The 23,847-nt window shown below is 35.6% G+C and overlaps 1 protein-coding gene across 4 annotated transcripts in view; it reads left to right on the top strand.

The window, feature by feature from the left end:
• The window catches only part of CACNA2D1 (calcium voltage-gated channel auxiliary subunit alpha2delta 1), a 497,531-nt gene that overhangs the window by 454,610 nt on the left and 19,074 nt on the right, over positions 1-23,847 (top strand). For all 4 annotated transcript variants that reach the window (XM_042965363.1, XM_042965360.1, XM_042965362.1 and 1 more), the window contains 14 exons: positions 6,094-6,191; positions 9,212-9,299; positions 10,413-10,475; positions 11,064-11,167; positions 12,024-12,110; positions 13,533-13,600; positions 13,981-14,019; positions 15,939-16,010; positions 17,055-17,207; positions 17,291-17,343; positions 18,829-18,884; positions 19,182-19,311; positions 21,268-21,377; positions 22,421-22,503. In XM_042965363.1, coding sequence (XP_042821297.1) covers positions 6,094-6,191; positions 9,212-9,299; positions 10,413-10,475; positions 11,064-11,167; positions 12,024-12,110; positions 13,533-13,600; positions 13,981-14,019; positions 15,939-16,010; positions 17,055-17,207; positions 17,291-17,343; positions 18,829-18,884; positions 19,182-19,311; positions 21,268-21,377; positions 22,421-22,503 — 1,204 coding nt within the window. The remainder of the gene's footprint in view (positions 1-6,093; positions 6,192-9,211; positions 9,300-10,412; positions 10,476-11,063; positions 11,168-12,023; positions 12,111-13,532; positions 13,601-13,980; positions 14,020-15,938; positions 16,011-17,054; positions 17,208-17,290; positions 17,344-18,828; positions 18,885-19,181; positions 19,312-21,267; positions 21,378-22,420; positions 22,504-23,847) is intronic.

The following is a 23,847-nucleotide window of genomic DNA, read 5'->3' as shown; positions in this document are numbered from 1 at the left end:
TTTTTTTCTCTATACTTAAGAGTCTCTTGGTTGGTTTCTCTCTCTCTTTTTTCATCCTTTGTTTCTTAAATTCCACATAAGAATGAAATCATAGGGTATTTGTCTTTCTCTAATGAATTTATTTTGCTTAGCATAATACTCTTCAGCTCCATCCATGTTTCAAATGAGATTTCATTCTTTTTTATGACTAATCTCTTGTCTGTATGTACCACGTCTTCTTCATCCATTCATCAGCCGAAGGACACTTCAGCTGTTTCTATAATTTGACTATTGTAGATAATGCTGCAGTAAAAATTGGGGTGAGTGTGTCCCTTTGAATGAGTATTTTTGAATTCTTTTGGTAAATAACTAGTAATGCAATTGCTGGGTTGTAGGGTAGCTCTATTTTTAAATTTTTGAGGAACCTCCATACTCTTTTCCAGATGTCTGCACTAATTTGTTTTCCCACCAACAGTGTAAGAAGGTTCCCCTTTTTCCACATCCTCACCAACACCTGTTGTTTCTTTTGTTGTTGATTTTAGCCATTCTGACAGGTGTGAGGTCATATCTCATTGTAATTTTGATTTGCATTTCCCTGATCATGAGTAATATTGAATATCTTTTCATGTGTCTATTGGCCATCTGAATATCTTCTTTGGAAAAAATGTCTACTCATGTCTTCTGCCCATTTTTTAACTGGATTATTCATTTTGGGAGGTGTTGAATTGTATCAGTAATTGTATCTTCTCCCATTCTGTAGGTTACCTTTTAGTTTTGTTGATTGCTCCCGTCACTGTGCAGAGGCTTTTTATTTTGGTGAAGTCCCAGTAGTTTATTTTTGCTTTTGTTTCCCTTGCTTCAGGAGACCTATCTAGAAAGAAGTTGCTAGGGCCATGTTAAAGAGGTTACTGCCTGTGTTCTCTTCTAGGATTTTGATGGTTTTATGTCTCACATTTAGGTCTTTCATACATTTTTAAATTTAGTTTTATGTATGGTGTAAGAAAGTGGTTCAGTTTTCCAAACGCCATTTGCTGAGGAGACTGTCTTGTTTCCATTTGATGTTCTGTCCTGCTCTGTTGAAGATTAATTGGCCATATAGTTGTGGGTTTATTTCTGTGTTTTCTATTCTTTTCTGTTGATCTATTTGTCTGTGTGCCAGTGCCATACTGTTTTGATTACTACAGGTTTATAATATGACTTGAAGTTGAGAATTGTGATGCCTCCAGCTTTGTTTTTCGTCTTTCCTTAGTTCTTGATTCACACTCTGTAGCAGGCACATAAAATAATATTCAAATTAACATAATTCTATTAATCTAGGCTAAACTGTTGAAGAACATAGATTCAGAATTGTGTATTACTAATTTCTTACATTTTATACTTCTTAAAGAAATTACTGTAGGAACCCACAGACAGCTCATAAAATTAAAGAGTAACTCAGACTAATATTTTTAAAGATTTATTTTAATGTTTCTTTATTTTTGAGAGAAAGAGAGAGACAGAGTGAGAACAGGGGAGGAGCAAAGGGAGAGAGACAGTCTGAAGCAGGCTCCACACTTTGAGCTGTCAACACAGAGCCTGACGTCAGGCTCGAACTCACAAATCATGAGATCATGACCTGAACCAAAATCAGACGCTTAACCAACTGAGCCACCCAGGCACCCCTCAAACTAATTTTTATGTAATCCTAAGGATACCTGAATTTTTGGTCCTTCTTGAAAATGGGGAATACATATAAGGTACATCTCTGTTAATAAAGCATATTCTTGGCTTCATGAGATTCTCCTCCTTGCATTTCCTTCAGTGTTTGATACTGCCCATCCCACAATTCTTGAGTACTCTTTGCCTCCTCTTGCTGTTCTGATTTTCTTCCTCCCTCCCTCGGCTGCATATTCAGTCTCTTTAAGGAGCTTCTTTTCTTCTGCAGATCACTTACATGAAGGTGCTAGCTTAAGGTCTCTTATTCTGTGTCTATAGACATACCACCCATCTATCCGATGTCTGTAGTTTGGGGCAATGCTTTTGAAATCCACAAGATGGCCATGATGCCTAGAAACAAAACAGACATAATATGTGGTTTATTGGCATTACATTACAAGATAGGATCAAACAATGTCTTCCTACACAATTTGAGACATTCCTGTTTATGGAAGACAACAAGACTATCTCTTCAATGTGTTTCAAAGTCAGTGTCTCCTAAGCATTTGTCTTTGCTTCCTTCCCTTTGTGTCTAACTTTTAATCAGTCACCAAGTCTTGTCAAACAGAATTTATTTTACAGTATCAAGTATATCTGCCAAACTCTGCTGCCTTTGTTCTCATTCAGGCCAGTGCTTTCTCTTTACTTAAACTGGTGCAGCTGCTTCCTACTTAATCTCCCCACTTCTCCAAATCCCCCTTTCCTTCCAGTCTGGTCTCATTTCTGTAACTAGAGAGAGTTTCTAGAATGTGAATAAAATTATGTTTCTTGTCTGCTAAATATGAACCAATAGCTCAGTAGTGTCCTGGTGATAATCTGTACTTTATATCACAGCTTTAAACTGTTCTTACTAGGTCCCAGTTAACAGTGTGGTCCTTAGACTCTACTAAATCCGGGGCCATCAAATTACAGCCTATAGACTGCCTGCTTTATACAAAGTTTTATTAGAACACAGCCATACTTGTTGGATGATGAATTGTCTGTGGCTGCTTTCACTACAAAGGCAGAATTGATTAGTTGTGGTATAGATCTCATAACCCATAGAGTCTGAATCATTTATTATCTGGCCCTTCAGCAAACAGTTGGCCAACCTCTGCTTTAAATTCCAACCACACTAAACTTCTCTGAGTTCCTACATGTGCTGTTTTTTTTCCCTCTTCTCCTCTAATTTTCTCTTCTGTTTTGGACTGTACTTAGACACACCCCACCCCTTCCCAAACCCCAACTTCAAAGCTCCTTGATCTAGGAATTCCTTACCCATTTTCACTGGATTAGACAGACATCTTTGCTGACTGCTTTATAGAATACTATACTTCCTTTACTGGCCCATTTAATGTTATTTACTTTCCCGAAAAAAAGCCACAACTCAATCTATTTGACTTATCTACTATTCAGTACCCAACATCACATCCATTGCCTGACACAGAGTAGGTGCTGCATAAATATATTTGGTGCCTGTAGAATCTATAAATATGTAAAGAATATTTAAAAAATCATTATTAATAATACCTGCAATCTTACCACTTGTCAAGATAAGTAACTGAGCGTCTTAAACTGCTAAAACCAGTTTTAGCTAGAAAGGAGAATATAAAAGAACAGAATAAGAAGAGTTTGAAATTAGATGTGCTATATTGATAAGACTCTCATTCCATCTCAGTTCTGTGTTTTGTCTCTAGGAAGCTTCTTCATTCATCTCTCCCAAATATTGACTAGGAGGCCACACAGACTGACTTTCTGAGCTTTACTGTTAGATAATGTGGAAAATATGGTAGATGTCCCTGTACTCACAGGAAAGATAAACATATCTTTTAGTTCCGGTTCCCAATTTGTACAAAATGATTGTTCACTTCAGCAAGGATTAACATATGTACCATTCTTGTGGGATGACTGAAAGAGCAGAATGTGCCTGTGTGTTTAGGGATGGAGTATATATGAGAGAAGGGAAGAAATGTTAGAGTTTGTGGGACAAACCAGTGAATATCCACCTCAACTAACATGTTAAGTAAGCCTTTTACGTGAATGATTATATTTACTGCTCCAGTGAACTCTATAATAAATTAGTATTATTCCATTTTGCAGATTAGGCAATTTCCTTGCTCTTTCAACATCTGAGCATGTGTGTTGATTATCAAATGCTGATCAATCTCAGAAGACTATCCAGTACCTCTCAGTAAAATATAAATTCTTGGAGCATTATTCCTACCTTTATTTTTTTTTTTAATTTATTTTTTAACATTTATTTATTATTGACAGGCAGAGAGAAGAGGAGACACAGAATCTGAAGCAGGCTCCAGGCTCCGAGCTGTTAGCACAGAGCCCGTCCCGGGGCTTGAACTCAGGAACTGCAAGATCATGACCTGAGCCGAAGTCAGAGGCCTATCCAACTGAGCCACCCAGGCTCCCCTCCTATCTTTAAAAGACATGCAGTCAAAGGGATGAAAAGTCCAGGGGCGCCAGTATGGCTCAGTCCGTTAAGCATCGACTTCAGCTCAAGTCATGATCTCACAGTTTGTGGGTTCAAGCCCTGGGTCAGGCTCAGTGCTAACAGCTCGGAGCCTGGAGCCTGCTTCAGATTCTGTGTCTACTTGTCTCTCTCTGCCTCTCCCCCACTCACACCCTGTTTCTCTCAAAAATAAACATTAAAAATAATTTAAGAAAAAAGGGATGAAAGTGTAAAACATGGAATATTTTTGCTCTTTATCAGAAATGAGAGAGGCATTTCAAAGATGAAATAGAATGAAAAAGAATACTATGTGATATCTATAATTAAATGCTAATTGTGGGAAGAAGTCCATTTTAGCTTTGTCGATAATGAAACGAGTAAAGGTCATGCATCCTTTCTAAACCAAGCCTCTAAACTAAAATTTTCCATGAAATGAGAAGTTTGGTGGGTTTTTTTTGTTTTTGAAGTTCTGACATTTTACTGTTTTTCATCTGTTGTATGAACCTCGTTATAATAATGGCAGCCTCACATTTATGTTGCTTGATATTTGTTCTCAATTTCCAAACCAGGATAGTGGTTCTCAAAGTATGGTTCTCCCATGGGTTCCAGAGGCCCTTTCAGAGAACCCACCAGGTCAAAGGTGTTTTTGTAGCACTGTGAAATGATGTTTGTCATTTTCTTCATGCTGACATTTTCACTGACACTATAAGCAGTGATGAGCTGATACCTTAGCCGAAATCAAGGCAGTGGGCACTAAAGGGTGCTGGTAGCCATCATAATCTTTATGGCCAGGCACCCATGTGAGGGAAACGCCCGTTTCACTGTAAAATACCCTTGATGGAAGCAGTAAAAATTATTAGTTTTATTGAACCTTTACCCTTGAGTAGATGTCATTTTATATTCAGTGACATGAAAATGGAAGTTCTGCATACCCGAGTGCTTGGCTGTCTCACAGAAAAGTACTTGTGTGATCAAATTTAGAGCTAAAATAGGTGCTCTTTGCCCTTTTTCCATGAAATATTTTACTTGACAGAATGCCTTGGGTATTTGATAAACATTTTGTCAATAATCAACCACCTAAGGCTTTCACTTTAAAGACAACAATGGACTGTTACTAATGACAAAATCTGTGCTTTGCAACAAAATTAAGAATTTGGGGATTCTGTAACTAATGTTTCCCAAGAGTTCGAGACCAGGGATGGTATTACTGAATGGGAATTTTCAGTTTTATAATGAAATGTGTCATCATTTGGAAGATCAGCCAATTTTCCAATAATCAGTTTATGATGTTACAAAATCAGATTCGTTTTTTTTTTTTTTAATGTTTGGTTTTGAGAAGGAGACAAAGTATGAGTGGGGGAGGGGCAGAGAGATATCGAGACCCAGAATCCAGCAGGCTCCAGGCTCTGAGCTGTCAGCACAGAGCCCAACGTGGGGCTCAAACTCACAAGTGGTGAGATCATGACCTGAGCTGAAGTCTGACACTTAACGGACTGAGCCACCCAGGGGCCCCCAAAAATCAGATTCATTTGAAGTTATATTCTATTAAGTCAGGGATTAAAGAGATTTGCAAATAGGCAAATAGAAAGTTGCCACTTTTGTTTACTAGGTTATTTTTTAAAGACAACAATTTCTCATAAAAATGTTAACATATAATGGGTTTCTTCTTGATATTTAGTGAATAATATTTTTAAGTTTCTCAATTTCCATATGAAAACTCCAAATATACAACATAAAGCAAGAATAGTGGATTAAGAATGAAAGGTAACCTTTATTGAGCACCTATTGTTCACAGGGCGAGTCCTTAATAAATATTAGGTACACCACTCATCCTTTACTTAAGTCAAAGTATTGTCCAACAGGTTGCAGAGTCACTTAAGTAGTAAAAGAAAGTGTTTTCACTTCCTATAAAGGCTGTGTACTTTTTAAAAAGTTGTGACTTTCACAGCTAATATCCTACAATATTTTTTTTTCAGAGATTACTGCAATGATCTTAAGATATCAGATAATAACACCGAATTTCTTTTAAATTTCAATGAGTTTATTGACAGAAAAACACCAAACAACCCATCCTGTAAGTATACACCCAATTTATAATAATTGCTTCACCATTGTTATATCCAAAGTGGTCAAATCTTGGTTCAGATCAGTGTGTTGGTATGCTGGCTTATTAATTTACTTTGTAAATTTTTAGTGGTAAAATGTAACAGTTTGGCCTTTTATGTATTAAAGAATGTTTCTTTCACTGTGAAGTAAAATCAAATTTTCAAAGCCAAGTATTAGATACCTGCAAATGTTTCAGTGTAAATAGGGCACCGTTGCCCTTGATCCTTTCAAAGTTAAGAAACTTAATTTTTTTATGATATTTTGAAAGTTTTTCATTGCATTTTTCTTGCCATATAGAGAAATACATACAGCATTTATAGATTTATCTCTTTCCTCCAATTTATATGAACAGCTTTAAGATGAAGGGAATAAAAACAAGATATAAATATGTCAGTCAATGGTTTGTTTTCATCCTGACATTCTGTTTTGATCACCATTAACTTTATAGTGTAAAAAAAATGCTTCTGTCATTTTTCACTTTATGAAGTAAAATAAGTTAGAATAAATAAAAATGTTAACAATTAGTGTTTAACCAATACATTTCTTTCAGAGAAATTTACATCATTCGTAGTAGAAAACTTTTTAGAGATTAATGGTTTCTTAGCATTTAAAATCTTAACTGTGTTTTCCTCCTAAAAATATCCTGTAAAAAAAGTACTACCAGGAAAAGATGTACCGGAAATGGGAAATGAGAGGAAAATTAACTGCCTGGCAAAAATTACCTTAGTAAATACATTTTTTTTAAAAAAAGGAACCATAACTGAGTTTTTTGTCCTTTCCTCCTCCTCCCTTCCCTCTCTTTCTTCTTTAAAATCTTTTTCCTTTCTATCAGAAAGGGTTAAACAAGGCACTTGCTCAGTTACAGGAAGCGAACTGAAGCATCTCACAAATTAAAATTTATCTCCTAAAAAGAAGTAACTTCCTAGCATCATCAACATTAGCTACCAGAGCAAGGATCAGCTGCTCTGAAAACCAGCCAGGGTAGAGAAGGTCTACACTGACCTGACCGAATAGGAGTGTTTCCAAATCTTTCTACTCCTTGTCAGCTCACGCTGAGTCAGAGCCTTTCCATTGTTATGGTTCTTGTTCTTTTCCTTTCAGTAAATAACAGGATTCCCAAGAAAGAACTGGTGTAATATTACTGAATATTCCTTTAATTGGTTGCCTCTATGGGCACCTGGGTGGCTCAGTCTGTTAAGCATTCGACTCTTGATTTTGGCTCAGGTCGTGATCTCATGGCTCCTGAGTTCGAGCTCCACATTGGGCTCTGCACTATCAGTACAGATTGAGGTTCTCTGTCTGCCCCTCCCCTGCTCACGCTCTTTCTCTCTCAAAACAAATGAGTAAGCATTGAAAAATTAATAAAAATATAAATTGGTTGCCTCTAGCTCCTAGGCAAGTATAAATATGTTGAAACAAAAGTACTTTCAGTATCATAGTGCTAGTATCCATATTGTCTCTTCTCCCGTGTCTTCATTTCACTTCATGTTTTTTATCCACCTCCCCTATGATCCAATAGGATGCTTGTGGTACTTAGATAACCATGTGAAGTGTGAGATTTAATTATAAAAAGGTAATAGCTATAAAATGTATATTTTCCTCTGATAGTTCTACATACTACAGTTTTCTCAATCATATTTTAGGTCATGTTATCAAATAATATGTAAAACTAAAAGTATCAGTGATTGAAATCTCAATGGCTTCCTTTAAAGGGGTTTGGGTGATTTTAATTGTGCTTATGGAAGTACTTAATCCAGCATTAAAATTAAAATTCTCACTGTTTATGTTTATTACCTAAATGTTTAGGCTGTAGAGTCTTTCAGCATGTTCGTACCTCCTCCCCGGCTCCCGCTTTTTTGAACTATTCTAACAATGAGATTATATGTGTATAAAATGGTAAAGCTCAGTACTGATAACCTGTTTATGTATTATATGCAGCAGGGGCCATATTTCAAGACACATTTTAAAATTACGGTATAATTAAAATATGAATGAAATTGTGAAATTGCTCGCAAGAGTGATTTATACCACAAATTAGAATAATCGTTTCATTTCTTTTACCTAAAACGATTTGCAGCAATTAAATTGCATCATTCACTTTTCAAATGGACTGTTTGTGAAAATGATTAATTTTCTGACATAATATAATGAAAATAGTTCCTAAAATGAAGTCTAAAATGTGGATTGAATTGATCCTTTAAAACTGGAAGTTACATTAAATTTAAAAAATCAACTAAAATATTTTCCAGTCTACTCCTCACCTTTTACAGTAATAGATATTAAGTAAGACCACATATTCCTTACCTGGATAAAATAAAATTTTTTCATAAATGTGAAGTTTCAGTATTTGTAGGTTATCCACAGTGTCATGGGCTTAAAACACAGGACCAAGAGAAAGGAAAGAAGGTGAAGTTTTTTTGTTTAAGAATATGTATTAACTGACCCTTGGTCATTGCCATCTGCCCTTTCATTACCTTTGAACTTGGGCTATTTTGTTCTCTGGTTATTCCAGAAATGACAGATTCCAAAAGCCAATCTTGAAATAGTGCTGGTCTGTGCTAAGTTATTCAGTTCTTTCACCAAAGCAAACGAAGAAAAAACTGTATTATGTAGTTTTATATTTACATATAAAATTGTCCATCAATTATGATAGATTTGAATCGCCATACTAACCTATAAAAAAGAAGAGAGAGAGGAAGGTTATTTCCTTAATGTTTCTTGATTGACATACTTCACCTATCTTTTTGAAAAAATTTACAAAATAATTCTCTTTTAGAATTGGCTTTTCTATTCTGGCCATAGCCTGAAAACTGTGAGGCAAGATGAACAAGAAAAACATGCAGAAAATTAATATTGGATATGGTTGTTAATTCATAGAAATATTATCCACTCTAAATTGCTTTAACAAACAGAGAATATATTTGTTTCATTATTATCCTAATGAAAAACTATGTGGATGTAATTGAGGCTATCCTTTTTCTATATTAGGTAATACGGATTTGATTAATAGAGTCTTGCTGGATGCAGGCTTTACAAATGAACTTGTCCAAAATTACTGGAGTAAGCAGAAAAACATGTAAGTATTTGTTCCTATTAATAAATATATGCATATATATATATGCATATATAACATATATATATGCATATATAACATATATATATATATATATATATATATTCTGCATTTCAATTTAGCTTTTCTCTGAGAAATTTTTGGAAACTAGGGCTCATAAATTTAAATTTTACTAATTTAATAACAATTTCATCTTGGAATTGTTGACAGCTTGTATTTCCAGTGTTGGGTATGTGTCAGGACTAACATCTACATCTGCCAGTACATATCTTTCCACACTTACACACTGCACTGGGAACAAACCAAATTTAAAAAGGCTGAATTTCCATGTTTGTGATAAAATAGGGATGCTAGTCAAGTGGCCTTTTAATAACACTACTATTCACCCAGTCAACAAACTGAGAAATCTGATTGTGATTCTCATTTACGGTCTCTTCTCCACCCCATGTCCAGTCAGTCACCAAATGCTAAATAGCTCTTCCAACAATGTTGTCCTGTCTTCTTCATAGCCAAATTCATAATTTCCAATTTCTGAGAAATTACAGCACTGCTAATATTCAGTCTATACTCAGGGCCTCCGATTCCTCTACCCACACCCCCTATTCTGTCCTCCATAGAACGCACCCCTGCCAGCCTTCCTCTTAATGCAGCTCCAGTTTCAGGATAAAGGTGAAGCTCTCCAGCATGGATTTCAAGATTATTCATGAGCTGACCCTTCTTAAGAAGCTTGTCCTTGAAACTTTACTATCTGTTGCTTCTCACCTTGCCTTCTGTTTTTATAACACCAAATACTTAACATTCTTCACTAGCTTTCCTGTAACATAGTCTTGGCTCTACATGTAAGATCTTCCTGCTGTCTCTGTCATCTCTGCTAATTCCATCTTCCAAACGCAGCTATATTGGTCTTTACTATGAAGTGACCTCGTTAAGCATCCTCCCTTTATTTCTTAGGTATTTGCAACATTAAAGCATAGTTTGCATGTATTGATGTATTTACTTTGTCTTCCTTTATGTTAGGAACTCATTTTATTTCTCTTTGTGTCATCAACACCTAAATTATTATCTTACGGAGACCAAGTGAAATAAAAAATTGCCTTCTTCTGTCTTCTGTTTTAGCAAGGGAGTGAAAGCACGGTTCGTTGTGACTGATGGTGGGATTACCAGAGTTTATCCCAAGGAGTAAGTTCAAATAACATCTGTAGAAATCAGTACGTTACACGACTACTCTGAGGATGTGCACATTATAAGGAAGCCATTCTGTAGAGAAACTGATTATTAGATTAAAATGGAGTCATTTAACATTACTTACATTATTAAAATACCCTACTTCTTTAAAAATGCTATTATATGATTATTCAGTGATCCTTTTGGATATTTATTCCAAAATCTAAGACACAGTAAAAGAGATTTTTTTTTCTGTTCATACACACTGAACGTAAAGTTTAGAGCCTATTGGCAATATTTTCATAGCACCTCATTGTTTTCACTGTTCTTCAATGGATCTTATCTCTGTCTCCAAAATAGTCTGTCAACTAGGGTGGGGAGGCCTATTACTATTAATTGACCTATTAAGTGACTTGTACGTCATCACCTGCAGAGTAAAACCAAGAGCTTTTTCTGGCCCTTGTTATCTATTCTATGGTGATTTATTGCTTATTAATGAGTATCATTAGATGTAGACATATCTGTAAAATTCTGTGATGTTCACAGAAAAGTAGGTTATCAGGCAGATTCAAGAATAAAAATGATGAGCCATTTCCTCTTTAGGGCTGGAGAAAACTGGCAAGAAAACCCAGAAACATACGAGGATAGCTTCTATAAAAGGAGTCTCGATAATGACAACTATGTTTTTACTGCTCCCTACTTTAACAGTAAGTATTACTCAGAATTCAGCCATTCTCAATTTCCTTTTTTTTAAGATAAATTATTACTTCCTGCTTTCCCCAATAACCATAATTGCTCAGAACAGCCCTTATTAAGTGTATAGTATACGTGTGACATTGGAAGGACAGAAGCTTCCATTTAGTTGAGGTAAAATGCGCACACAGGAAACAGTCATCCAGTAATGTAGAGATAGAATATCAACAGGTATGCATAATACATAGAAACATATGTAGATAATCCCTCATTTCACAAACTGCAAATCTATTAAAGAACGTGTAATGAGTTTTAAAGACATCATCAATCAGTTTAGTCAGTTTTAGTTAAATATATTATTTATGAAAATTATCAATAGGCCACATTTTAAACTATCTTATTGGATTCTTTCCCAAAACCTTTCTAATTTAATCCCTGGGCTTCTCTGGGGGTAGGTGTTATTCAGCCTCATTTTTACAAAAGGGGAAACCAAAGTTCAGAGAATTTTGGCATCTTGTACAGGGACTTACGTCTAAAATGCAAAGGCTGTTTGGGGTTCTAAGATCAATCTTTCCACCTCAGCAGCCTCTCCACTCAGTTAGCAAATGTCACGAAGCAGAGATTTGGCCTGCGTCCATTATGTTGTGGACATGGATGCAGCCAAGCTGAATAATTCACATCCCACGGACACTCCAACGGGTCTGGTCAGTAGAGGAAGATGAGAGACAACAACCCACCTCCTCATTACTTATCTACACTAGAATACTTAAGCAAAACACCATCCACCTATCCCTCTTAAGAGAAATTCACTATTTGACTCATCTAGACAGGCCTGTGTTCCTTTTTTGTTGTTGCCTTCTTCTTTTTCAGAAAGCGGACCTGGTGCTTACGAATCAGGCATTATGGTAAGCAAAGCTGTGGAAATCTATATCCAAGGAAAGCTTCTTAAACCTGCAGGTAAGCGTGTATATGGTATATGGACATGGCCAAAATTAAATGTGACCAAATATTTCTATTAAAATCTGGCAGTACTTACCAGGAAGGCCATCAGAAACCTTTAAGCAAAATAAAGTCAAAGACAGATACACACAGTTTTGAAAATAAAATACAATGATGTGGGAGATTGGGGAAAAATAGAACAGATACTATATAGAGGTGAGGGATTTCCTAGATGTGTATGTGTATACACTGCTGCTCAAATTAATGGAGTCAAATCAAAATTCTACATGCCAGATTGATCCAGCATTTCCACTCGGTAAGTCTGTCCTAGAAGATACTTTGAAATACACAGAAGGATACGTGTCCAAGGGTGTGAATATTTGTAGTAAGTTAAACATGAAGAGTTAAGTTTCCATCCTCTAAGGAAAAGATAAATAAGTTATAGCATATATATACCATGTGCCTGATAAAACGAATTAGGTAAGAACCTTTTTATACATATATATAAAAATTACAATAAAATGGAAAAATGATTTTTTTTTTTGCCAAAATAAAATCAAGTAAGCAAACAAAACAAATCATAAAACTGAACATCAATGGGAAATGCAAGTAGGCTGGATTAAGTGGATGCCATCTAGTAGAAGCGTTGTTGTTGTTTTTTTTTCATTGTATGATTCCGTATTTGATTGTGTAAGAGAGTGTACATTAGACCAGATTGAGAAGGTAGATAGATCACCTTCCTGTTCCTGAGGGCTGTTTTACCTCAGGAACCTCAGTGGTTCAACTGGATATTACCTCAGGAACCTCAGTGGTTCAACTAGATATTACCTCCACACTAACTCATTGACTGCTTCCTTCATTTACTCAATGGCTCACATATTCACTCACCCTCCCACCCACCTATCTGTCTATTGGACATACATTTCTCAAGCACATGATGCATGCATTGGTGGGGCTAGCGAAGCCTCTTAAAACATTGCACCTGAGTGACCTCACGTTACAAGACTATGCCTGACACTACCACCTTTTTTTTCCCCTTTAGCTTATTGCATATATGAGTTAATTGGTGAGGTGGTTGCCAACGAGTAAAGTATGTTGTGAATATAAACGAAAGTTATTTAATAGTTTAAGAGCGGTTAGCAGTCTCTTTAATGAAAACCCAAAGAAATAAAATCTCTGTAATAAACATTACATTCAACCCAAAATTTAATGCTACTTTCTACACTACATAAATTATCATATAGCAAATATTATATGGACATTAAAACTGCAACCTTTTCAATGAAGTCCGCTTTTCAACGTATAGCTGAAATTAATTTAATTCCAATAAATTTAAATTTGCTCAGAAATATTCAAATGTAAGAGGAAAAGTAGATAACTAAGAATCACAGCCACGTTTTTTCTATGTATGTGTCAATTCTTCTTTACATCATTTTTCAGTTGTTGGGATTAAAATTGATGTAAATTCTTGGATAGAGAATTTCACCAAAACATCAATCAGGGATCCGGTAAGATATATATATATTTCCTAACGTTTATGCTACACTCCATGTCAAATGCAAATAAGAAAAGTCAAAGTAAAGTCTTGTCAATGTATAATTTTCTGTGCTACTAAATTAAGCAGAACTATGAATTAATATTTTTGGAAAGACTTTTTTAAATTAGTTAAGAGGAAAAATATTTTGATATAATTTGAAATATTAGTTTAGATAGCTCTTAATATTTTACAAAGATGAAGCTATTGCTTTTTTTATGATGGGATAGACTGTCATTTAATCTTACTTTGATACTAGATAAATTATTCTCAGATTCCTAACATGATAATGTGTCATGGAAATCCTTTTTTCTATTAAAAATGTGTGGGGTTAATTGTATTTTTGTCTTTCAGTGTGCTGGTCCAGTTTGTGACTGCAAAAGAAACAGTGATGTAAGAAAATTTTTAAAATTTTAACTGTTATTTTTTGTTACTCTTGTTAAGACTTTAATCATAAAGTCATTGATGAAAGTCATTTGATATAGGAATTTTTCATTAAATGCTAAAAAATAGTTTATGAAATTTTGAACTAATTTATAGGTAAGAAGTTGAATAAATTCTTTTAATTCCTAACCATTAAAAATATTCACATATTAAGGGAAAGTATTTTAATTTAAAAAGCCTGTTTCAGTATGAAGTATACTCAATGTCAATTGTGTTAGATAGTTTTCTAAGTATCTTTAGCTCTGTTCCTGAGTGGGAAGTTTCTAACTAAAGTGGCCTTACTGGTTATCAAGGCAATCTTTCCTGTCCTTGATAGTTTCTCTGAATTTGTTCACACAGTATTCATAGTGACAAGAAAACATTTTGAGTTCAATTTTGCCATTATTATTATTTTTTTTATCAAATTCCACTTACATGGATTAGATTTTACATTGTCTCCTGTTACTTCTATTTCATTATGACATTTCTTCGTTCAAACGTTAAATACGTTCAGGCCGCCTGGGTGGCTCAGTTGGTTAAGTGCCTGACTTTGGCTCAGGGCACGATCTCATGGCTTGTGAGTTCAAGCCCTGCGTCGGGCTGTGTGCTGACAGCCCCGAGCCTGGAACCTGCTTCAGATTTTGTTTCTCCCTCTCTCTCTGCCCCTCCCCCACTCATGCTCTGTCTCTGTCTCAAAAATAAACAAAAAAAATTTTTTAAACGTTAAATATGTTGAAACCTGCTTTGGATTTTGTCTCTCCCTCTCTCTCTGCCTCTCAAAAATAACATTTAAAAAAAAATTACTTAAATATGTTCTAAGAATGATACTACATAAAGTGTTCCCAGAATACAAAGGATGAATTCCACTATTTGCTTCCCATCTTCTTATGTGTATGTGTTTATTTCCAAGGCAAACAGTGGGTTCACATCATCTTATTTCTAGTCATGTGAAATTATAAGCCAGCAATGTTATTTTTTATACTCTCTCCATTTTACATAGACTTTGTAAATAGACTATAAAGACTGTTTTGAGAGTCGAGGTTTTAGCAAGTTGCTTCCACATGTCCCCAACTCTGAGAACAATGTTTTTAATTGTCATTTTATACAATAAAAATTACTAAACTGATCCATGCATTTAAACATGATACAAACCAGGTGGGAATTGATTTCTTTTGTGTCATGATCTTTTTTTGTTTTGTTTCTGCTTTTATATTTCAAATTACTCAACCAATTTTGATTGAAAATATGAAGTAGTTATAAATATCCTTATGCTGCATGCTTTTTAATTTAGTCTGAAGCATGGTGACTACAATGCATTTTTAAAGGTATCTTTTTGTCAAAATATTAAGTATGTTTTTACATATTAGTTATTTTGGCTTATCCAATTTCCTGGATCATTTAGATGACCAAATGGCAAAAAGGTTATTTCTGATTTGACCTTCTGATTTGTTCAGACTCAGTTGACAGTTTTAACTAAATGGGTAGTGGTACAGTATGAAACCCTGAGAATTTGAATCTGTGTGTGTCCTTAATTTATTTCATCAGAATCTCTGGAGCATGTATCTTTAAGTTGAAGTTTTTTTCCTATTTTTGTTGTTGTAACTATCTACTGGGGCTCCTGGTTGGGTCAGTCCCTTGAGCGTCTGACTCTTGATTTCAGCTCAGGTCATGATCCCAGGGTCATGGGATCGAGCCCTGTGTCAGGCTCCACATTGACAGCAGGGAGACTGCTTGGGATTCTCTCTGTCCCTCTCCCTCTGCTCCTCCCTTGTGCATACATGTATGCTCTTTCTAAATATATATATAAAATCATCTATCTAACAAAGTACTAATAATGAAGCCTCCTAACCTTCCTCGAATTGTGTTCATTGTTATTTTTATTTTTGTAGGTAATGGATTGTGTGATTCTAGATGATGGTGGGTTTCTTCTGATGGCAAATCATGATGATTATACTAACCAGGTAGGTACCACAGTGGGACAAAGTACAGTTTCCAAAGTGTATTTCCCTAATCGGCATTACAAAAGTCCTTCAAACCGTTATAGAAATTAATGAGTTGTTATATTTCTGTCATAAAATAAATTGTTAAATGCTAAATATAATATAAACCATTAATGAATACATTCTAAATACAGTTTCCTGAAATTAGTTGAATTTCCTTTCTAGTCATAACAGTTACTATTAAAACATGTAGTTATTATTGTCGATCTCTCAGAAATTGAGAAAATGTTTGCATATTAAATATTTATTAATTAGTAATATCTAACTTAATACATGGCTGCTTTGAACTGATGAAGTTTCTATTCCCAAATTTGCAAGTTGGCAGCATATAGGCTATTTGGCTCAAATGGGATTTTAAGCAAATTAGAATTCGTTGCCAATTAATTTCATTTCCCAATCTACATTTCTGGTTTCTCTTTAAAAAGAAAGGATCTTGGGGCGCCTGGGTAGCTCAGTCTATTAAGCGTCCGACTCTTGCTTTTGGCTCAGGTTATCATCTCATAGTTGGTGAGACTGGGCTCTGCGCTAACAGCATGGAGACTGCTTGCAATTCTGTCTCTCTCTGTCAAAGTAAATAACTAAACTTCTAGGAACAGAAAAGATAAAATTGGTCAACACTGAGCTTTTTCTTAACTGGCCATGTTTATGGACTGCAGTTGATGAGCCTCAGGTTTGCTCCTAGGTTCCTGTTCTTTCTCTAATACTACCCATTTCTCTCCATTACGCTGCTTTCCTCTTCCCCACAAGGTATTCACTTGTGATCTTAATGCTTAGTTAACTGTGCGTATTCCTTCCACATGCATCACACCAAGCCACGGAGCAAATGTGAACCCCTAACTAAGCTCTTCTCACTTCTTTCGGAATATCCCGTGCAGCTTCATTGCTTTGGTTTTTAAGCTCCAGTAGTTTTCGTTGCTAGTTCGTCCTACTTCTTTTCGTTGCAGTGGTCGGGGTGTTAACATGTGGAGTGAATTTGAAACTTGATTCTTTTGTCCTCTGTTCCAGATTGGAAGATTTTTTGGAGAGATTGACCCAAGTCTGATGCGACACCTGGTTAATATATCGGTTTATGCTTTCAACAAATCTTACGATTATCAGTCAGTGTGTGAGCCTGGTGCTGCACCGAAACAAGGAGCAGGGCATCGCTCGGCATACGTGGTCAGTAATTTCCACCTCGTCCATGCCTCTCGCAGGAACACTCAGTGTCGATTAACATAATGACTTTTTCATTATTTTTATAGCCATCAATAGCCGACATATTACACATTGGCTGGTGGGCCACTGCAGCTGCCTGGTAAGTCACAATTGTGTTTTTACTGGTAATGAGAAAGGGGCGGTGAAATAGTAAAGAATTTGAGGACAGTCCAGATTTTGTGACACGTGAATAATTGTTACGGAAACTACTCTGTTTGTTTCCTAAATGACATACTGGTGGTTTTCACAAAATGATCAATTTAACACTGTTACTGTCACTTGGTTTTTCATATGAAAACAATATGCTCATGCAGACTTCAGCCTCTTCAAGATCTGTTGAGACTTTCTACCCAATTCCTTAAGTTTTAGGTGTATCAATCTATTAAAGGTTTCAGTTAAATGCCTTCAGTATCCAAATTAGATGTCTCCATCATCAAATTCAAAGCATCATGACTTATCTTTTCAGCTCTTTCCAACAGAGGCTGGCAAAGTTTTAGAGGCATCATGTTGCTGAAATGGATCTAATTCTCTCTTTTTACTGACTTAACCTCCCTACCTCCTTCAACACCTCACCTACACCCTACCACCTATGAAAACAATACATTTAAACTGTTTAAGGCACTGTGGAAAGTCTGTAAGATCAAATGCATCATTGTTGGGCTCTGGTCAGTCAAGTAACTCAACCTCCTTTTGTGTCTGGGATCCCTAGTCTTCCTTCTTTCCCTTCTTTTTTATCATTGCCCAAGCCTTATGCCTTGTAGATTAAACTTTAACATTCATTTGATGGTGAGGCTTTCCCAGCAAAAATCATATCAGTCTACCAGTTTATGAAAGTAAGAAAGATTTTAGATTAAAAATCCTATTTTTGGTGAAAAATGGCACTTTCTATTGTGATAGTGATATTTAAATATTAATTTACTCAGGTTTTTTAAATCTCAAAGTAATCCTCATTACTTTATGATTGGCTTTATGCTATTTTCTGGCCAGAATTTACCTCCTTCACCCCCCCTTTTTATTTTTTTCCTGAATTCAATTCCAGATGATTCTATACTAATATTTGGTTCAACTGTCATTTATTGGAAAAACTGAAATATGCCAAGTGTCCTATATTTAACAGGTATATATTTTAGTTCATGAATGTCACGTTATGTATTCACAGATATAGTCTATATTGTAAAGTAAATGGTTTGCAAACCCATGGCACAAAATCATTTTTGTTTGATCTTTTGCTTTATTCCACCTTAGAGTTCTAAAACTAAAATAAGCACCCCTGAATGAGAAAACTATGGCATGAAATAGTGACACTTTTCCTAGGTACCACTTAAGTGGTCCCTCACTCTGTCCTTAACATGTCTGACTTCGCGACTTCTTTTACAGAAACAAATGTACGGTGTTTTGTAAAGTTTAAGAAATAATTATATAAAAATACTCCTCAACTTTCTATTGGCAAGGTCTCAATTTTTTCCAAGCAGATGAGGAAGAAATGTGTGTATGTGTACCTGTAAGATTATTTGGGTTTTTACTGCATTATTTGTAAAGGAAATATGTAGATTTTTGTCAATAATAATTTGTATTTGCAATTTAGGTCTATTCTACAGCAGTTTCTCCTGAGTTTGACCTTTCCACGACTTCTTGAGGCAGGTATGTAGTTACTCAGCTATTGTCCTAATAAAATTTTGTTTGGGGATGTGGTGAGTTCGCCTGACCCAAGGGTCTGGAAACTTTTTTATGTCGTATCGGCCTCTATTTTGTAACTCTTATCTGTTGGATTCATTGCTTCTCTTGACATTTAATGGGCGCCTATGACGGACTGCCACTACGTCAGACAACAATAAATAAGCCAAGCAGGGGGCCTGCCCTTAATACATCTCCACGGAAATGAAGGCTCTTGGCACTGACTGTAGCGTCCCCTCCTGGTGATCTTTGTTTTTTCCACAGTTGAGATGGAAGACGATGATTTTACAGCCTCTCTGTCAAAGCAGAGCTGCATTACTGAACAGACCCAGTATTTCTTCGATAATGATAGTAAATCATTCAGTGGTGTGTTAGACTGTGGAAACTGTTCCAGGTAATTTGTTTCTTCCTTTTAGGGATAGTCTGATTTCACTAAGAAATTGTATTCGCTTTTATAATCATTATAGCAAATAACAGAGACTGTTATTAGAGTGTGAGAGAGACATGAGTAACTATTTACAGTTGGAAATAGATCTTTAGTTTTGCTGAATGTTTTTTTTTTTTAATTTACATTCTTTAGGATTGATCCTAACTGGTAAGTGGTAATCCTTTTGACTATAATAGGGTGAATGAAATTCTACCTATTTTTAGGCAGCACAGAGAAATGTTATTATATTTTAATGTCTTTTTGTCTAAAAAGAGAACCCCTTTAAAAGTTTTTCTAAAGTTGTAGAACAATATGAACTGTAGAAAGATTAGAATTAATCGTCATTTTGAGTAAGTCTAAGCTAAATACAGGATTTCATTTTACATTTACTTACTAAATAGGGTTTATACAAAGATAGTCTAGGGAGGGACGTGTTTTACTTCTACTCTTCACTGAAATTTAGAATTGCATGTATTTTTGAATTGAAACTAAAAGAACTAGGAGAAGATATCACTTCCTAAAATCAAAGCTAAGGTGAGTCACTAGCAGACATAAACATGTTTAGCCATTTTTGGAAGAGATTGAGAATTTAATTTGGCTAGAAGGGATAGAAGAAAAAGCCAAGGTGGGCCTTTTCAGAGTCATGAGAGAGAGTGATAATCCATGTCATAGGATCCCTGAGAATGGGGGGGAGAGGCACAGATTTAGGACACTTTGTTTTTAGTGAAGGAGGGCAGGTTATTTTCGAAGAAATGTTAATCTAGGAAAGAGGAAATGTGAGGAGGTGAGGATATCTGAGCATGTGAAAGGGCTGGAAGAGTTGCTAAGAGATCCAGACGTTTCTAACAGAGAACTGTTTTCTGGAAGGAGTTAAATGAAACTAGTGTGAATTTTTAACAGACCTGGTCCGTATGACTTTATGATTTACTTTAGCAAACCTCTGTGTCATAGCAAGACAGTCTATCCACTTTAGCAAACAGTTTCGTAATCCTTTGGCCTTTGATTAATAGATGTCATTGATGGTAATCTGTGCTTTAAAAATTGACTACAAATCTTTACAATTTAAAGTAATCAGGATATTAAGTTGAATCATGGTTGCTTTTGATTGGCTTTATCCTTGTGCCCCAAGTTCAATGGAGAAAAAGAAAATAATCATTTTCTTTTTAAAATACATCATCATAAAGAAATTAATCTTCAGTGACAGATTAACATTTTTATCGTGGTTGCTAACGGTGGCAGAAGCAGTTTAAGACATGCAAAAAATACTGCATGGAATTTCAATCCCTTATTCTGTCTGTATCTGTGTTATCCAGTTCAGTACTTACCAGCCACTGGTGGCTGTTTCAATTATAACTAATAATACACATTAGTGCCTCAGCCACATTAGTCACGTTTCAAATACTCGATAGCCTAGTGTGGCTATTTACCATATTGGAGAAAGCAGAAAACATTTCCATCTTCACAGTAGTTTGGTGAACAGCACTAGTCTAGATTTACTTTGCCATTGGCTTGGGCAAGATGCTTAGTGTGGCCTCCAAAGCTTTTAATGTGTAAAATAAGGTAATTTTGTTTATTTTCAGTAATAAATACCACAGTTCCTTAAGCATGTCAAATAAAACATTTATTCTACGGGTTTCAACAACTCAGTAGTGCTTATTTTGCATTGAAAAACAAAGGTGACACCTAAAACATGTGTTGCAATTTTCTAGTATTGAGAGAGGTAATACACTGTGCATGCTAATAAGTAAAACATGGTGATGTTTTCCTTCTAAAGTATTCTCATTTTGTTTTACTGTTTATGTGGGTGATGCTTTGCGTTTCAACATGTCATATTATATGTAAGAACCTTTGAAAGATTTTAATTTTTGCCCAAAAGAAAAAAATGCTCATTTTCTGTGATTTTTATAACTATTTCTTTTGCAGAATCTTTCACGTAGAAAAACTTATGAACACCAACTTAATATTCATTATGGTTGAGAGCAAAGGGACTTGTCCCTGTGACACACGACTGCTCATACAAGCAGAGCAGACTTGTATCCTTTGACATCAGAAATGCTTGGAATCAAACGCCGTCTTAAAGTAATGCTTCTTTAACCTCGTCACACTGATAATGCTCGTAAAGAGAATAACATCACACAGCATGCCGTGATTACCTCACACAGGCAGAATGAACCTCTCATGCAAAATGTGGTTCGAATGTGTAGACTAATGATGCCACCCAGGCACCAAGAGAATGTGAACAGTTTCTTGCTCATATAATGAGGCTTTGTGGAGTAGGCAGTGCAGGTTTGTAGTTAGATCTGGAAATTTCGGCTTGCATGCAGGCAGGGGCAGCTGGCTTGGGAATTTATGGCCATTAGGGAGTAGTGCTGGGTTTTTGCTAGCTGGGACTTGTGTGGCTGGAGAGCTGTCAACATTCCATAGTCAAAAAATGGAGTTGAATATGGTGTGCATCTATGCTGAAATATTATTCAGCCTTAAAAAAGAAGGAAGTCCTGTCGTTTGCTGTATCTGCAGTGGCCGTTAACACCAAACTGCTTATGCTTATAAATATGCTAAATGACAGCCCAGTGACTGTTAAAGCATTGTAGACCAGACCAAGACCACCTGTCCTTTTTTCATTTATTCATGTTGTTTCGGGGGGGGGGGGGCGGCGGGAATAGTCCCAGCTGTGTTTGAAATTGGGGTTTATTGTTACCAATGAGTTTATATTTCTGTCTTGCTACATAGGAGCACCCTTGTGCTCCCTTGTGCAGGTTCACATGTATGGCTCCGTCTTATTTGCTCATTTCAACCACTTCTATCTTTACAGGTAACTGTTGAGTAATTGCATCTGCCAAGGGCCACACCGTGTAGAGTAAAAATAAAAACCACAGTGATCTCTTCATATAGCCACTAGTGTGACAAAAGAATTTATGTGGCAGTTTACTTCCTTAAATCCCTAAGTACTTGAACTAGTCGTGTGGGACTAGACTAATGGCATAGGTGTCTGTTCCTTGCTTTGGGAAATATATATATTTTTTTTAATTGTGTGGAAAGAACAAGTAATTTCGTATTCCTTAACAAGTTTCTTTAGCTGATGGTCCAGATCCTTGTGATATGGTTAAGCAACCCAGATACCGAAAAGGACCCGATGTCTGCTTTGATAACAATGTCTTGGTAAGACCAAAGGTTTATTGTATTAAAATATTCTAACTCAGTAGTCATTGTCTTCAGGAACTTAAGGAAACAAGTTACATTTTTAACTCAAACATGATGTCTTAATCATAGTGTTTCTCATTAACATGATGTACTTGCTGGTAGATAGATTTTTCATTTCAATACTGTTCATGGTTAGTGTAAGCTCAACAGTTGCTTCTTCTATCTGTCCTTCCAACAGAAACTGTACTTTCAAACACAATTCCCATCAATTTACTAACAATCCTAGGTCACCAATCTGATGATTTGAAACATTTTCTCATCAATAGTAATTACAGTAAATGTTATTTATGATGTGATTTGCCTCCCTTCATTGATACTCCAATCTTTAAGATGCAAAATTTATTTTTACGTGTTTCTTTAGTCTTTATTTGGTATGTTTAAAAATTTGTGAAATAGTTAGTTTCCTGATATTTTGTAATTCTCCTTTTTTTTTAACATGGCTCCTGACTCTGTCATAGATTTGTATTATTTCTCTTAATTGCATTTTTACCTTGCCTGTATTAGACCAGGTCAGTTACAGAGGGCTAAGTTCATAAAATTTTGCAAAACATCTTATGTCATGTAAAAATGATTGCTGCTTTCCTCCAAGAAACAATCTTCTGACATACTATGCATGTAATCAGCTTTATGTTTTTAAAATCATTTTAATTAAGAAACTTGATTCTCAAATGTAAAGGGCACACCACAATTCTGCCTAATGTGAAAAACGAATTTTAAATACAACATTTCTCAATTCTGCCTCTTCAAGGTGTGCCTTTGCATTAAGTGGCTTGCATACTCCAATGAGCATACAAACTGAGAGCATAATCATCTTAGGAATTGTTTACTCCCAAAAAATGTCAGATCACCTATTAATGTACATTTGTAGAGGTTGTAATTTATTTAGAATAGACTTGTCTACTATGTACTTATTTACTTAAATACACAGAAAAGGAATTTTCATAAATATTATCCAGTTAGCTATGATTAGAAGAGGAACAAAAAATAAGTAAAATCAGTAATGAGGAATAAGACTTAAAAAGCAAGAGGTGTTAGCCAGGAAACCCCTGTTATCTCTGCAAGGACTACTGATCATTCCTCTTTGATGGAGAAAGTGATTCCAAGTGGCAGCTAGTTGTTTTTCTCCATTTTATCCGGTTAGACTTCAACACAATTCCAGATATGAGGACTTTTGTTGTTCTATCTACTCTATTTTCAGGAGTTTGACCCTGTCAAATCATTCCCTTAAGAATGAATGTGGGCCCAAGGACAGTGGTGCTCATTAGGGGAAACTTCACTCATCAACCACTCTTCACCAAAGCC

This window comes from Panthera tigris, chromosome A2 (assembly GCF_018350195.1).
Source record: "Panthera tigris isolate Pti1 chromosome A2, P.tigris_Pti1_mat1.1, whole genome shotgun sequence".
Classification (NCBI taxonomy): domain Eukaryota; kingdom Metazoa; phylum Chordata; class Mammalia; order Carnivora; family Felidae; genus Panthera; species Panthera tigris.
Note: the sequence above shows the minus strand (reverse complement) of the source record. Positions and strands in the feature narration are given on the sequence as shown.